This window comes from Mirounga angustirostris, unplaced genomic scaffold (genome assembly GCF_029215605.1).
Source record: "Mirounga angustirostris isolate CCGP_5_RB_7025 unplaced genomic scaffold, mMirAng1.0.hap1 SCAF_7, whole genome shotgun sequence".
NCBI classification, from domain to species: domain Eukaryota; kingdom Metazoa; phylum Chordata; class Mammalia; order Carnivora; family Phocidae; genus Mirounga; species Mirounga angustirostris.
The window spans coordinates 127,219,296-127,234,877 of record NW_026991715.1 but is presented as its reverse complement, the minus strand read 5'-3'; the positions used below and the strand labels follow the sequence as shown (position 1 = coordinate 127,234,877).

At 39.7% G+C, this 15,582-nt stretch overlaps 1 protein-coding gene across 2 annotated transcripts in view; it reads left to right on the top strand.

The window, feature by feature from the left end:
- TTC23L (tetratricopeptide repeat domain 23 like) overlaps positions 1-14,618 on the top strand; it is a 53,413-nt gene extending 38,795 nt beyond the window's left edge. Inside the window, exons 11-13 of one of the 2 annotated variants that reach the window (XM_064596801.1) lie at positions 3,276-3,358; positions 10,667-10,773; positions 12,754-14,618. In XM_064596801.1, the coding sequence (XP_064452871.1) occupies positions 3,276-3,358; positions 10,667-10,748 (165 nt within the window). In that variant the 3' untranslated portion in view covers positions 10,749-10,773; positions 12,754-14,618. The remainder of the gene's footprint in view (positions 1-3,275; positions 3,359-10,666; positions 10,774-12,753) is intronic. The other variant, XM_054504514.2, reaches the window with a different exon arrangement.
- Positions 14,619-15,582: the final 964 nt, after the last annotated feature.

The window sequence follows — 15,582 nt, the reverse complement described above, 5'->3', positions numbered from 1 at the left end:
TATGGTGCCTGTGGACTTGTATATGACTCCTTTAAGATAATTGTAAAGTTGCCGGTGTCCAATTGTTGGGTCTTTGTATAAACACATGTTCCTAGTTCATGCCATAAATGATGCTATAAAGTGAAAAAAATGAAAGTTCTTCATATATTCTAGATACAAGTTCTTTATTTTTTTAAAAAAGATTTTATTTACTTATTTGACAGAGAAAGCATAAGCAGGGGAAGCAGCAGAGGGGGAGGGAGAAGCAGGCTCCCCTCAGAGCAAAAAGCTCGATGCAGGGCTCCATCCCAGGACCCTGGGATCATGACCTGAGCTGAGAGCAGACGCTTAACCAGCTGAGCCACCCAGGCACCTTTAGATACAAGTTCTTTAACAAATATATGATTTGGAAGTATTCTCTCTTGGTCTGCAGTTTGCCTTTTCATTTTCTTAACAAATGTCTTGTGAAGAGCAGAAGTTTTAAAATTTAATGAAGTCCAGTTTATCAATTTGTTCTTTTATGGATTGTGCTTTTGATGTTTTATCTAAGAAATCTTTGCCTAACCAAAGCCACAAAGATTTTTCTCTTGTGTTTTCTTTTAGATTTTTGGTAGTTTTAGGTTTAACATTTAGGTCTAGATCCACTCGAGTCAGTTTTCCTATATGGTACTAGGACTGGATCTCAGTTTAATTAATTAATTAATTTTGCATATGGATATCTGGTTGTTCTAGCACCATTTTTTGAAAAGACATTCTTTTCTCTACTGAATTATCTTTGCACCTTTGTCAAAAATCAGTGTGTGTGTGTGTGGATGTGGATTTATTTATGGATTCTTCTCTATTCCACTGATCTGTTTTTCTATCTTTTTTTAAAACTGGGCTCCACACCCAATGTGGGGCTTGAATTCATGCTCCTGAGATTAAGAGTCACATGCTTTACCAACTGAGGCAGCCAGGCACCCTCTGTTTTTCTATCTTGATGCCAATAACATGCTGTCTTGATTATTGTAGCTTTAAAACAGGTCTTGAAATCAGGTAGTGTTAGTTTTTCACCTTTCTTCTTCTTTTTCAGTGTTGTTCTGAGTATTCTAGGTTCTTTGCATTTCCACAGGAATTTTAGAATCACTGTATCAATTTCTCCAAAAACACGTGCTGGGATTTAGATTGAGATTACATTGAATGTATAGATCAGCTTGGGGAGAATTAACATTTTAACAATCTTGTGCTTCTTACCCATGAGCACATGGTGTTCCTCCATTTGTGTAGATGATCTTTACTTTCTCCCAATAATACTTTTTATAGTTTTCAATGTACATATCTAGTGCATCTTTTCTTAGTTTTATTCATACTGACTTCATATTTTGATGGTATTTTAAATGTGTCATATGAATTTCAATTTCTGATTGTTGATGCTAGTATATAGAAATACAAGGGATTTTTTTAATATAATAATTTTGTGTCCCATAAATTTGCTAAACTCACTTTTCTAGTAGCTGTTTATAGATTCATCAGATTTTCTACATAGATGATCATGTCATCTACAAATAAAGCTTTACTTCTTTCATTCTGATTGATGCCTTTTATTTCTTATCACATTGGCTAGAACATCTAATACAATGTTGAATAGAAGTGGTGAGAACAGGCAACCTGGTCTAATTCCTGTTTGCAGGGGAAAATAATTTAGTCTTTAATCAATTAGATTTGATGTTAGCTGTAGATTTTTTTATAGATACCTTCTTAGGGTGAGGAGATTCCCTTCTACTCCTGGTTTGCTAAGGAATTTTTGTTTTTAAATCAGGAATAGATGTTGGATTTTATAAGCTTGGGTATTGGGTATTATAAAAATTATTTTTCTGTACCTACTGCTATAATCCCTGATTTTTTTTTATGGATACTTCCTATTCCTGTGCCTTCAAGTTCACTGGTTTTTTTTCTTCAATGTCAAACTCTTAGTCCCATCCAGTGTATTGTTCCTTTCAGACATTTTCATCTCCAGAAGTTTGATTTAGGTCTTTTAAAAAAATGTGTTTTTCATGTCCTCACTTAATTTTTTTAATACATGATTAAAGTTACAATAACAGTTTTAATATACTTCTCTGCTAATTCTAACATCTATATCAGTTTGGGATTGATTTTTCTCATATGGATCACACATGCCTTGCTATCTTTGTATATTTTACCTTATTGGGTGCTGGATATTTTTGTATTCCTATAAGTATTTTTGAACTTTTTCTGGAAGTCAGTTATAGTTTGGTCCTTTTAGGTCTTGCTTTTTAAGATTCAGTAGATGAGACTAGAGCAACATTTAGTCAAAGGCTAAATTTCCCCCATTACTGAGGCAAAAGCCTTCTGAGTACACCACCCAAAGGTCCATGAAAAATGAGGCTTTCCAGATTGGCTGGTTGGAATAAGCACTATACCTAGCCCTGTTCCCTCCAGCCCCGTCAGCTGATTCTTTCCCCAGCTTTAGATGTGCTAATCAATACTCTGCTGAATATTTAAAGGGGACCCACTGCAAATATTCCTGGATCTTTTTCTATGCAGCTGTCTCTTTTTTACTCTGCTCTGAGAGCCTCCTGGGACTCCCAGCTCCTTATCCTCAATTCGGGGAGTCTGCTGAGCTTCACTTTGTTCCTTTCCCTGCATCATGGCCTGGAAATGCTCTCAAAGCAATAATCTGGGGGCAGTCATAGGATTTATCTCACTTGTTGCCCTCTCTTAGGGACCACTGTTCTTTGTTGGCTGATGTTCAGTGTCTTGAAGATAGTTTCATATATTTTGTTTACTTTTTCTTTTACTGGCTGTTTCAAGTGCAAGGGTAAATCTGATCCCTATTATTCCATCTTGATTGGAACGAGAGGTCAGCAATAAAATTGTAAATGGAAAACTGCCTAAGAGTAAAGTGATACAGCATGAGAATGAACTGCAAATTTAGGACCCACACACAGATTTCATTTATGTCCATCCATTTGGTCATAGCTATTTGGAAAATCTTCATGGAAACCACTATTGCAGCCATGTTTTGGCCCTGTTACTTTGGGGATCTGTAGCCACATAGGGCAGTGGTAGGTGCAGTGAAGGGGAATGATACACATAGAACATGGGAGTGTTCAGAGCCTTCAGTTCAGGCTCCTTGTCCTCCGTGGCTGGGAACCAGGAGGAGATGCAGTGCAGAAATTTGAAATGTAAACTCATGATAGCTCCATTCCACTAGTGCTCTCCTGAGTTTGGTTTATTATGAAGCTGCTTGCCATCTGATTCTCTTTAACCTGCTGTGTTTCTCAACTTATCTATAGTGTCTGATGATTCAAATCCTTTTATATGGAAGCGAGCACAGTAAAAGCAGAGACACAAGAGACCTCCTTAACCTATTGCAGAGGTGAGTTCTGGCTCTGATCATCAACCATGTCATCTGTGTGGATATGTGGATATGTGGATAACATGGCCTTGCCCAGATTCATTCACCAACGGTGATCACCTTTGTTATTCTTGCTAGTAAGGCAGAATGCCAACCTATACTATGGATTTGGCCAAATCCTTTGGAAGTAACTAGTTGATTTCTAGTAGTGCCTCAGAAACCAATGTTATGGGGGTCTGCTGCAGTAATACTTAGTATTTATAAGATCTCTTTCAATGCTGAGCATTGGAACCAAATCTTACAAGGTAGTATCTCAGCTGACAACTTGTGACAGATCCAATATGGACTTATACAAAGTAAACGAATACATTAAACTTGTTTTTTCTTGCTGAACATACAAAATCTAGGTCCTTCGATATAAGGCAAGTATTTTGGCGGGGGAGGGGGTGGATTTAATTATCTCCAGAGTTAGTAATAAAAGAGTGTTTTGTGCAGACTTGTCCCTTTCTTTATTTGGCATATCATTGCTTTTTGTTCATCTCACAGTGATGTTGACCTTGAGCTATTCTCTTCAAAGACAGATTAAAATTTGTTGGGTGTAAGTGCCTATAACTGAGCTAGATCCTAGTCATGAAGTCATGAAGTACTTAATCCTCACAAATCCCTAGGATGATAGCTCTCATTTGACGGAAGGGAGCCCAATGTTCTGCAAAGGAACGTGCCTAAATTCACTTAGTCTTGGAGGTTTGGGCCTAAGCAAGTGTGACTCTAAAGGCCATGTGCTTTTCCCTTAGAGCCCTCTAATAAGGAGGGGCAGTGTTATGGAGCGAGAGTCAGGACCCTGACTGTAGTTTACCAGAGGTGGCTCACAATGGGTACGTTTCTCACCAGGCTGGACAGGTGAGGGACAAGATGAGCAGAGAGAACACATTCAGTGCATCCTATCCCCACCCACCTGAGTCAGAGCCACACCTCAACGAGGCCCAATAGAAGACTGTGTCCTGCTGTATCAGTACCCAGAAAAGGGCTCTCTAGCCTCTCTAGTAATGCCCATGTGAGGATGGTGTACGGGAAACTTTGTCCTCTACCTGCTAATGGGTATGCAAATACATTTTCCTGGTCAAGAACCATAACTATATATGTGTATATATATAGTTATGTGTGTATATATGTATAGTTCATTTCAGAAATGAACTTTCAGAAAATACATAGTTATATATATAGTTAAATATATAAAGTTCAGAAATGAACTTTCAGAAAAACAAAATATATATATATATGTAGTATAATTTTTTTTTTTTTTAGGAGGGGGAAGGGGCAGAGGGAGAGAGAGAATCCCAAGTGGGCTCCACACCCAGCACAGAGCCTGACTTGGGGCTTGATCTCACAACCCTGAGATCATGACCTGAGCTGAAATCAAGAGTCGGATGCTTAAGACTGAGCCACCTGGGTGTCCCCATAATAAAATCATAGGTATACTATAGAACTCCTTCCAATCCCCTGGCATTGTAAAAAATATATATACTATTTCTAACCCATAAATAATCCTATTAGGTAGGTGTTTTTATCTCCCATGTTCAGGTGATGGAAAGTTTGAGTATCTTGTTTGAAATCACCTAGCTGGTAAGTGTAGTAAGATTTGAACCCACATCTATCATATTTCAAAAATGCACTTCTTTTTACTATGGAATAAGGATTCTGACTTTGATGAATTTGAGAATACATATGGAGACACTTGGTTAGCAGGTAAGTCTCCAGAGGTGCGTTTTACATATGGAGAAATGAGGACTGGTATTTACCCAGGAAGAGGCAGAGCTGGGATTTTGAAATCTAGCACCAGAATGTGCTCTTTGTAGGCAGTGTAGCTTACGCTCTGAAGGCAGACTCTTTGGATTTAAAACTTGGGCTCCAACCTCAGCTCTCTGACCTGGGTAAAGTTATTCAAGCTTTCTCGGCCTCTATTTATTTATTAAGAAAATAATAGTACCTTGCTCAAAAGGTGGTTTTTCTGAGAATAAGATTATGTATTATACAGCATACTTAGATCAAATTCTGGCAGGTCTTAAATGCTCAGTGGATGTTGGAATAATAATAATAATAACAATAATGATAATCTTTCTGAGATGCTGGAGGTAATAGGTCTGAATGTTTAAATGAGAAGCTTTTGTATGTCATGCAACTATTACTATTTTATTTTACAAGTAATGAGTAAAGAGTATATATTACTGGATTCATCCCTGTCAGCTTAACCTGCCTCTGCCATGTACTAAGTAAGTGGCCTGGGGGAAATCATTTAACCTCCTTGAACCTTGGTTTCTCCATCATTAAAATACAGATAATAGTATACCACATGAAGTTGTTGTGTGTTTTAAATAAAATAATGCATAGGACGGTGCCTGGCAGAGTACATGCTCAGTCAATATTTGCAAAACAGCCTTCCCTCCCCCTTCTCCCTCAAAACTGGAGCTAAAGTTCCACTCAGCTTGTATTTAACAAGAGAAATTTCAAAGTAGCTGGAGTGAATCTACTTCCTCAGTAGCCTGAGGTTTTCCTTCCAGTCTTTCACTGTTCCTTGTTCCTTGTCTGTGGTTTGAAAAGAACCATAGGAGAAGAAGAAATGAGGAGGGGTTGGTCTAACCTCATTCAGACCCCAGGTGGTATGAATTTCTTTAGGTGCATGGAGACTGACTCTCTCTGTAAATGGCAGTGAGACCGGGACCTGGCAAGAAAATCCATGTAAGAGGAAGAGTCTTTTGAAGGGTTCTGCTGTAGGAGAAGTTGAATCAGTAGAGGTTTTTCTTCCACTGAAACAAGCCCATATCTCATTCCCCAAGAACTGCTGAGCAAAGCCATAGGAGTAGCTGCCAAAGCCCAGATGTCAAAAAAAACCCAGTACAAAAATTGTTCTCTTTGCTTGAGCATCTCGCTGGAATAATCAATCCCACGTGGCCTGGAACATTGCGAGTTTTCCGATGTGCTCTTGTGCTTTCTACCCCACCTCCTCCGGAAACCCCATGACAACATCCACTGGATGTTCACTGCCAGGAGCCCAAATTCTTGGCTTTTAAAGCCTCTGCAAAGAAGTGAAAGCAGAAATGGCCCCTTGAAGCAGGAGTTAATTCTAAGTTTAAATAGTAATTGCAATCCTCAAGTTAAGATTTTAGTCTATTGAAAAGGCACAGAACATCTTAGATTTGGGAGTAAACTTTTACCTAAATCACAAATGTACTTCAGTTTTAATTATTTACATATCAAGCTCCTTCTAGGCACTAAAAATACTAATATGTTTAAGATAGAGTCCTTTCAGAAAAACAGACACACGTGACTAGGTGACTAGTCTGTAGTAAAGCATTAATAGAAATGTAAACAAAGAGGACAAGTAATACATTGAAATATGGGTGGAAACTGTGTGTACACTGGGGGCAGGTTGCTGGGTCTTCAAAGGAAAATAAAATATCAGCAGGTAGCAGAGAAGCCAGAGGAGGGCATTTCTGGTAGCAGGAACAAAAGCACAGTGGCATGGAGATATTTGATATTTCTGAGGAAATACAAGTGACCGAGGGTGGTTGTGTTTTAAGGTACACGAGTAAGAACATGCTGGAGATGAGTTTGGAAAGATAAATTAGGGTCAGGTTTTGTGATGTTTTATGTGCCATGCTAAGGTGTTTAGAACTTATTTAGTAGTCAGAAGGATTTAAGCCAGATATGACATAATCAATTATTGGCTCTACAACATTTACTCAATGGAAGGATAGATGGGACCTAGGGAGATTTTAGAAGTAGGGAGATCAGTTAGGAGGCAGATACAACAGTCCAAGGGGGAGGTATTGGGAGCCTTAATTATCTAAAGCCATAGTAGGAGGAAGGTGGAGAGGATGGATTGAGAAACAATTTGTGATCTATTCTAAAAAGACCTTAGCACCAATTAGATGGGAGGTGTGATGGAGGCAGGAGTCACAGGAGGCTTTGAAGTTTCTAGCTTGGACAATTGGATGAATGGCAGTGCCACTAAATGAAATAGTGTTGACAAGTGGAGATCATCCTGGAGGATGTCTAGAGGGCCTGAGGAAGATGATAATTTCTATTTTGGATGTGTTAAGTTTGAGGTACCCACAATGCGTCCACTTGGCAATATCTAGTAGGCTGAATGGTCCAGGAGCTCAAGGAGATAGATTCTGAAGTGAAGGGAATGGATACGAAACCCATGGAATATGTATATGTCAAATGAAAGGGCTCGGAGAGAACACTTACACTGATTTTAGAGATAATATATGCAATGTGATTTGGAATCAAAACAGGGCTTAAATTTGAGCTTTCCTATTTGCAGTGAGACTTCCTGTGCCTTCCGTTCTTCATCTGAAAAAACTGTGAAGAGGCGCCTGGCTGGCTCAGTTGGCAGAGCATATGACTCTTGATTTTGGGGTTGTGAGTTTGAGTCCCATGTTGGGAGTGGAGTTGACTTAAAAAAATGAAAAGAAATAATCTTAAAAATGTGAATAATAAGAGCACTCTATTTTAAGTGCTTTACTTAATGTATGGCACATAGTAAGCTGTGAAATGTTAGTTATTGTAATTACTATTATTGTATTATTTGGGGGTCATGCAGAAGGAGGGCCTTCTGTCCTTGTAGATTATATTTTTAAGATTTTATTTATTTATTTATTTAGAGCATGGGCGAGAGGGGGGGATGAGCAGAGAGAGAGGGACAAGCAGACTCCATGCTGAGCAGGGAGCCTGACACGGTGCTCCATCTCAGGAACCTAAGATCATGCCTTGAGCCAAAATCAAGAGTCACAGGCTTAACCGACTGAGCCACCCAGGTGCCCCTAGATTTTTTTAATGATAGCAAAACAGTAGGAAAAACTCAAATGTCCACCAGTAGAAACACCGGTACATGTTTATGGTCAATATAATGAGGTCCATGTTTATGATCATATAATATGGTCATTCAAAAACATGAAGTGGAGCTTTGAAGAGTTATAGAAAAATACTGCAGATATATTATTAAGGGTAAAAACATGAAAAATACATATTAATGAGTATTATATGTAGTATAACCAATAAATATATATAAATACATAGTTAGTAAAGGTAACAGTAATTATCTCTGGACATAGGATTATGGGGGACTTTCAACTTCTGTATTATATGTTTGTGCTATTTGACTTTTTTTCTTTACAACAAATATGTATTATACCTGTGATAATAAGAAAGATAAGTTTTTAAAGAGTATGGCATGTGTGTCAAATATTAAGAGACAATATAATGTAGTGTTAAGAGAATGGACTACAGTCAGATGCCTGGGCCATAATCCCAGCTCTGTTATTTATTGGTTGTCTGACCCTGGACAAGTAAGTCACTTTACTTCTCAGTTCCCTTACCTATAAAAATCTATAAAATGTGACTAAATACATTAATGTAAATAAAACTGCTCAGAAAGAGGCCTGACAGAGTATGTGCTAATTAGAGGTGGTGGATGATGATGATGATGATGATAAGAGAATGAGGACTAATAAGAAGCCACTATGCTGGCAAATAGAGAATCACCAGTGTGATTAGACCAAGCTATATTGGTAGAACAGATTTCTGAGATTACTGCAGTAATCCAGATAGCTGATTAAACACCTCTCCAAATCAGGAATTCACTCATTACCTGTCAAAGTGGCCCTTTCCAATACTAGACAGTTCTAATGGTTACAAGAATGTAACAGTCAAGGTCATGGACTTTAGAGTCAGATGGGCCTGTGGAATCCAGGCTCTGCCATTTTCTATGTGTCATTAGGCAAGTTATCCTAAGCCTCAGTTTCCTCTAATGAGGAGTAGAATAGTATCTATAATATGGAAACGTAAGGAAGAACAAATGAGATTTTTACATAACGCACTTAGCACAGTATCTGGCTTATGGTAAATAAATACTAGCTCAATAAATAAATAGTCAATAAATACTAGCTACTTTTACAACTCCAGCTAGTCATCCAGACATATAGGAAGGATGAGAGTATGGTGCATCAACTTCATTTTTGTTATTTTTAAATGTTTCTAGGACAGCCGCATGCCAAAAAGTTATTTCGGTATTACTTTTGGAGGGTCTTAAGATGTAGAAGCCAGCAGAAGCAGCAGGGAGAATCATCCTTTTCTCTTCACAAGAGGAGAAAGAAGGAATGCCCACTGATCGATTAGTGGTCTGTGGTCCTCTTGGTCATGTGAACAGAACAGAACAGCCTCTTCTGGGCTGAGGGGCTAGGGAGGGAAAGCCGAGGAAACTAGGATTTGGGGAGAGTATCTCCAGAGAGCAGTGCAGCAAGGCAGAGCATAGGTGATGTGCTGTCGGCCAAACCAGCCTTGGGCAAGACCTTCGTGATGAACTTTATGCTCCATCAGCTGGTTTCCCGGCTGCGGCGTTCCTGTTCTTTTCCCAGCATTTACCAGTAAATATTCCAACACTGCCTCTACGAAATACGAGGGGAAAATATTTGGGCAAACCTTGGTGTATCAGTGGGTGGGAGGCAAATGTGCTCTTGCATCCTGGTGCCAAGGGGCAGCGGCTTGTTCAAGGCAGGCTACTAGGAAAAGCTGGAGGCACTGGGGCAGATGGGGAAGGGAGCCTTTAGCTGCTCACCTTGGGGCCTCCCTGAGGAACAGAGGCTGCTCAGTGACAGAGAGGTAGTTCGCAGTACCTTGTCTGTAGCAAAGCAGGAGAGGAATTCTACAATCTACAGCCTTCTGCCACATCCACAAAAATGGATTGTTAGGAGGACATAGTTTGGAAGAGGGCAAGGAGATCGAATATTTTTCATCTCATGGGCCCACTCTGTTAGTGGTTTCCTAGAGCGATGCTTGATGTTCCAGAGCAAAAGCCTGGGTTTGGTGGAGCTGATTTACTAGTATTGTCCCGGGGTATGGGTGCGGGGGGATGGCTGACCCGCTGTCACAGATTTGCTATTCGGGTACAGCGACAAGAGCAGGATACATTGAGTGAAGGCACCTCATGTGTGAGGCCCAACTCTGCTATGAAATAGCTACGTGACCTCTGGTTGCCTAAACATTCTGAGTCTGTTTCCTCATCTTCATTCATTCCTTCAACAAACATCTCGTGAGCACCTACTAAGCGCGAGGTGTGGTTAGAGATGCGGGCGCTAATAAAGATAAATAAAACACGGTCATTACTCTTGAGACAACAACCAAGTGGGAGAGGCAACCATGAAGAAATAATGAAAATATGAGTGAGTCCTGTAGTAGAAATCTCAGTGCAGTGCGAGTGGAGAGACAATCTAAGAAAGCTGGTTAAAGACTTCACTGAGAGGGTTACATCTGAGTTGTTTCTTGAAGGGCGAGTAACAGTTCATCCAGGTGGAGAAGAGAAACCATTCCGGGAAGAAGGAACTGTATATGCAAAGGCCCTGAGGCATGACAGAGGACAGTGTATTGAAGCAATGGTAAGTTCTTTATGGCTGCTGTACAAGGTAGCATTTCCTAGAGGGTACTGCAGGGGTTGCTGATTGCAAGGGATGTGGCACTGACTATGAGGAGGAGGGAGAAAGGCTCCAGAGGCAGATCAGTTTAGGCAAAAACAAACTAGGGTAAACAAAGTGACACACGTTCATTTCCCAGACTTCTCAGAACTTTTAATATACTAAACTTCCCTATTTGGCATGTTGAGAACAAATTAATTAAAAAAAACAACAACAACACTGTATTCATATATACCTGAATTCTTTTTGAAATGGTCAGTGACTTAAATTTTGGCAAATAAAACACAGTCTTTAGAACCAAAGTAGAGAAACCATCTAAGATTTGGTTTTATTTTAAAGCAAGGGGTGTAGCACATGCTTGAACTGAGGGTACAAGAATGCTTTTGTAGTTTGGTGAAGAATTTGGGCCCCACTTCAGGACATAATAAAGTCTGTGAACACGACTACCTCACCAATGAACTATTTTATCTGATGGCAGAAACATGACTTCAGTACATCCCTATGAACTAATTTTTCTTTATGATTCATGGTGGTTGAGAGTTAGCTCCGGAGATAGACGAGCCTGGGTTCAGACCCCAGAACCACCACTTTCTAGCTGCAGGTAATCCTGGTGTCCTCATCCACAGAATGGAGATGAGAATGTACCTGTCTCTCAGTGTCGTAATGAAAATAAAATGTATGTAAAGTGGTTAGCAGGGTGCCCCGCCCCACAGTATTGGTATGTTACAGTATGTAACAAATAATAGCTATTTTTATTTTTACTGAAGCCTGGGCTTTGAGTTTATTACCTTCCAGTTACAACATTGGTGCATGAAGCAAAAGGAGAAGGTTGGTAACTATTGTTGGTGAAAAGCTACCACCAAGCTGGCGTGGAAAACATTTTGCTGGTTAACATCCCGAAAGCGAGCTGGAGCTTATCAGCCCTTGGAAACAGACAGTCTGACACAGTTACTTAAACCCAAAGAAGATAATGTATACACTGTGGATGGAAATCAGTGTCCTTTCAGTGACCTGGAGATTTCAGGCCAGGGGAATCCTGCCACCTTGTGGCAGGAGGGTTAGCAGGCCCAGGCAGATTTCTGGTTACTATCACCAGCAGAGGTCCCTCAGATTTCTGCCCACCTCTGAGTTTATGAGACCCTGGGCCATTGACTTAATTTGCGCCTATTTCTTCTACAGATTTGAAATCACATTATCTCTTGGTTTACTGAGAAGGAAGTTAAAGTGCCAGATAGCGTTCTGTGTTTTATGCAGTCAGTAGTAGAGAATGAATCTGTCTTTAGTGGAACTTGCATAGAAGGAAAGTCTCATAAAATTTTGTATCTCATGTTTCTGTGGAACAAATGCTTTTTTTTTCAGGCAAATAGGGGCTATGAAAACCACACTTTGCAGGCTTGAGGTCTAAATAGGAGATGACTGAAGAACACTTAATAGAAACCAGGTTTCTGGACCAGATTTCTTTTGGACCAGATTACTTCTAACTCCAGCCCAACTTCTCCAGTATTAGGAAATCAGAGTATGGGAATCTTAATGGCTGGAAATTTGGGAAGATAGATCCTCTTTGTAGCACTTAACAGGGCCTCTGGGCTCTAAAATCTGTGTGTTCATGAGAACAGACCACCTGAAAATTATGAACAATATAAAAGACCCTAAATTTGACAAATTTTTTCAGCTGTGATTAAAAGCAATCCAGGTATCTAAGACATCCTTGGTTGCCATCTGAATCGAAGGAAGAGCTCCCTGCTCTTTAGGGAGAAAAACCAAGACTCTAGAATCATTTTAGAGGCCTATTACAAGAGTCAATATTTTAGGGGTATGGGCACATGGTGAAATAGTTGCCTCAGACTCAGTCCAGCCTTCTAGCTTAATAAAGCAGTGATTTGGAGCTGGACGAGATGGCAAGAACAAAGAAAAATGCACAAATGGTTTTCTCCTTCCCTTTAGGTCTTCTGTTATCAGTAAAGAGAAAACCTCCATACAAGATAGCCAACAATAAAGCCAACCTGTTGATAACAAAAATTCTGGATCACAAGATAGATTTATCAACGCTGATAGCAATGGCAGATCAAAGGCAGAATTAAGGACTGTAAAGAAAAAAAAAAAAAGGTCTACTGAGCAGCACCATCACAGGTAAAATACCCAGGGGCCATTAGAAAGCAGGATCCTGATTGGGTAACTTGGGGTGGAGGGGGGGGTCAGAAATCTTTTTTAGACCGACGCTTTTAGTTTTTTAGTGACTGGGACTCCAATACCTTTCTTATTTCCCTTTTATAACTAATTTTTTTCAGTTCTGGTTTTTAAAGAAGATTCTGCAATATCTAAGTAGTTTATTGGTGACTTTTAATATACTATTTGCAAGTACTTTTAGTCATATCCTGTTTCAGGTCACTAAAACTGCCTTGTGAAGAAACATTTGATCTTCCGAAAACATTTGCCCTGGTCTCATGCCATGTTAAGAGTCAGAGAGGGCTTTTTGATTCTTATTATAAATGAAGAAACAAGGGACAAGAGAGGTTGATTTGTTCAAGGTCAGCCTGGCGATTATAAAGCTGACTTCCTGAATCATAGATGATTATACCTTCTATCCCACTAGGCTGCCCTCAACCCAAATTGGATTAAGGAGGCTTGTTTTATGGAAGGAATGTTCACCAAGGTTTAAAAAAAAAAAAAAAAAAAATCCTTACCCCCTGAACAAATGTGTATCTAGGAAAAGAAATTGGCAATCTCAAATTAAATTCCTTACTGCCTTCTTCAAGTTACTCAGGGAGAACAATCAGATCCCTGTGAGTTTATGATATAAGAAACTTTTATTTTCCCTTTTCATTGGTTCTCAGTTGGGTTAGCAGATTTAATGGAGCTCAAAGACTGTCTTTGGGATCCAAGTGTCTTCTAACAACATCTCTACTTCACTCAGTGCTTATAAGAATTGGTTCTTCATTCAAAAAATTATTTTTTACCTGTCCTTTGTTCAGTCTGTAAAACCTAATGATGAACCAATACCCAAGCAATGTATAGTGGTGAGTAGTGTGCGGCTTTGGCTTAAGCACATAATACCAGTTAATCCAATGGCTTGTCTACAGACTGGTAGTCTCCGTCCTGCAGCTATGTTCTCCCCTCGCTAATTCCCAGAGAGCTTTCAGTTTGGCACTCAGGGCTAAAGTCTCAGATTGCAGCCCTGCTTGAAGGCAGCTGTATCCCACTGACCTTTACTGCAGTGCTTGTGAACTGGTCGCCCAGTCTGTCCTTGCTAATTTTAGCCCTGTCTGGAGATAGGCCTGCTGTTCTTACGCAGAATATTCTGAATTGACTAAAGTAGCCTCAGAAGAGTTGCTTCCATTTTCACATATCCAGATGAAAATGGGTTTTCAACAATGACTGTGATAAAAAACAAAAGTACTAGACAGAAGTGGCCATTTGGACTCCATTTTGCATAACACTAAAATTATTTTGGGGGACCCCAAACGTCTTAAGATCTCCAGACTGACAAACCTGTATCAATAAAATAGCATAAAGTGTAACATTGCAAAACGTTATTGGTGTGATCCTTTTATTGCATTTGAAATTAGTTTTAAACACTTAAATATTCCCAGTGTTTATTGTCAGTGTAAAGTTGCTAGTAGTCCATTTTGTGAAATTTTGATGTTAAATTGTTTAATGAAACGGTGGTGATAATGAATGGTGGCTATGGTTTAAATATCCTCATACCTGAGAAAATATTGTTACTTATGTCGGTTCTAAAAGTTTTCAAATTTTAGTATTTTGTGAAATCCCCAAGTTTTAAGAAACCACCTTGGAAATAGTCAACTCAGTAAAACTGAATATAAACTTGCATTCTCTTTTGGAAAACTCTGGATGAGAACTAAGCCACTTTCTAAATTCATTCATTGGGAACCAGCAATCTGGATAATCCACCCCAATCAAACACTTGATGTTTCTAACAGATCTGAGTAAGGTCATTCACAACCTTCAGATTCTTTTTAAATTAGCTAACAGGTGCTGGGAATGCAAGCTGGTGCAGCCACTCTGGAAAACAGTATGGAGTTTCCTCAAAAAGTTGAAAATAGAGCTACCATACGATCCAGCAATTGCACTACTGGGTATTTACCCCAAAGATACAAATGTAGGGATCCGAAGGGGTATGTGCACCCCGATGTTTATAGCAGCAATGTCCACCATAGCCAAACTGTGCAAAGAGCCAAGATGTCCATTGACAGATGAATGGATAAAGAAGATGTGGTGTGTATATATATATATATATATATATATACACACACACACACAATGGAATATTATGCAGCCATCAAAAGGAATGAAATTGTGCCATTTGCAATGATGTGGATGGAACTGGAGGGTATCATGCTGAGCGAAATAAGTCAATCAGAGAAAGACATGTATCAAATGACCTCACTGATATGAGGAATTCTTTTTTTTTTTTTTAAAGATTTTATTTATTCATTTGAGACACAGAGATACAGAGACAGAGAGAGAGAACATGAACAGGGAGAGAGGCAGAGGGAGAGGGAGGAGCATGCTCCTCGCTGAGCCAGGAGCCCAATGTGGGGCTCGATCCCAGGACCCTGGGATCATGACCTGAGCTGAAGGCAGACTCTTAACCATCTGAGCCACCCAGGCACCCCTGATATGAGGAATTCTTAATCTCAGGAAACAAACTGAGGGTTGCTGGAGTGGTGGGGGGGTGGGAGGGATGGGGTGGCTGGGTGATAGACATTGGGGAGGGTATGTGCTATGGTGAGTGCTGTGAATTGTGTAAGA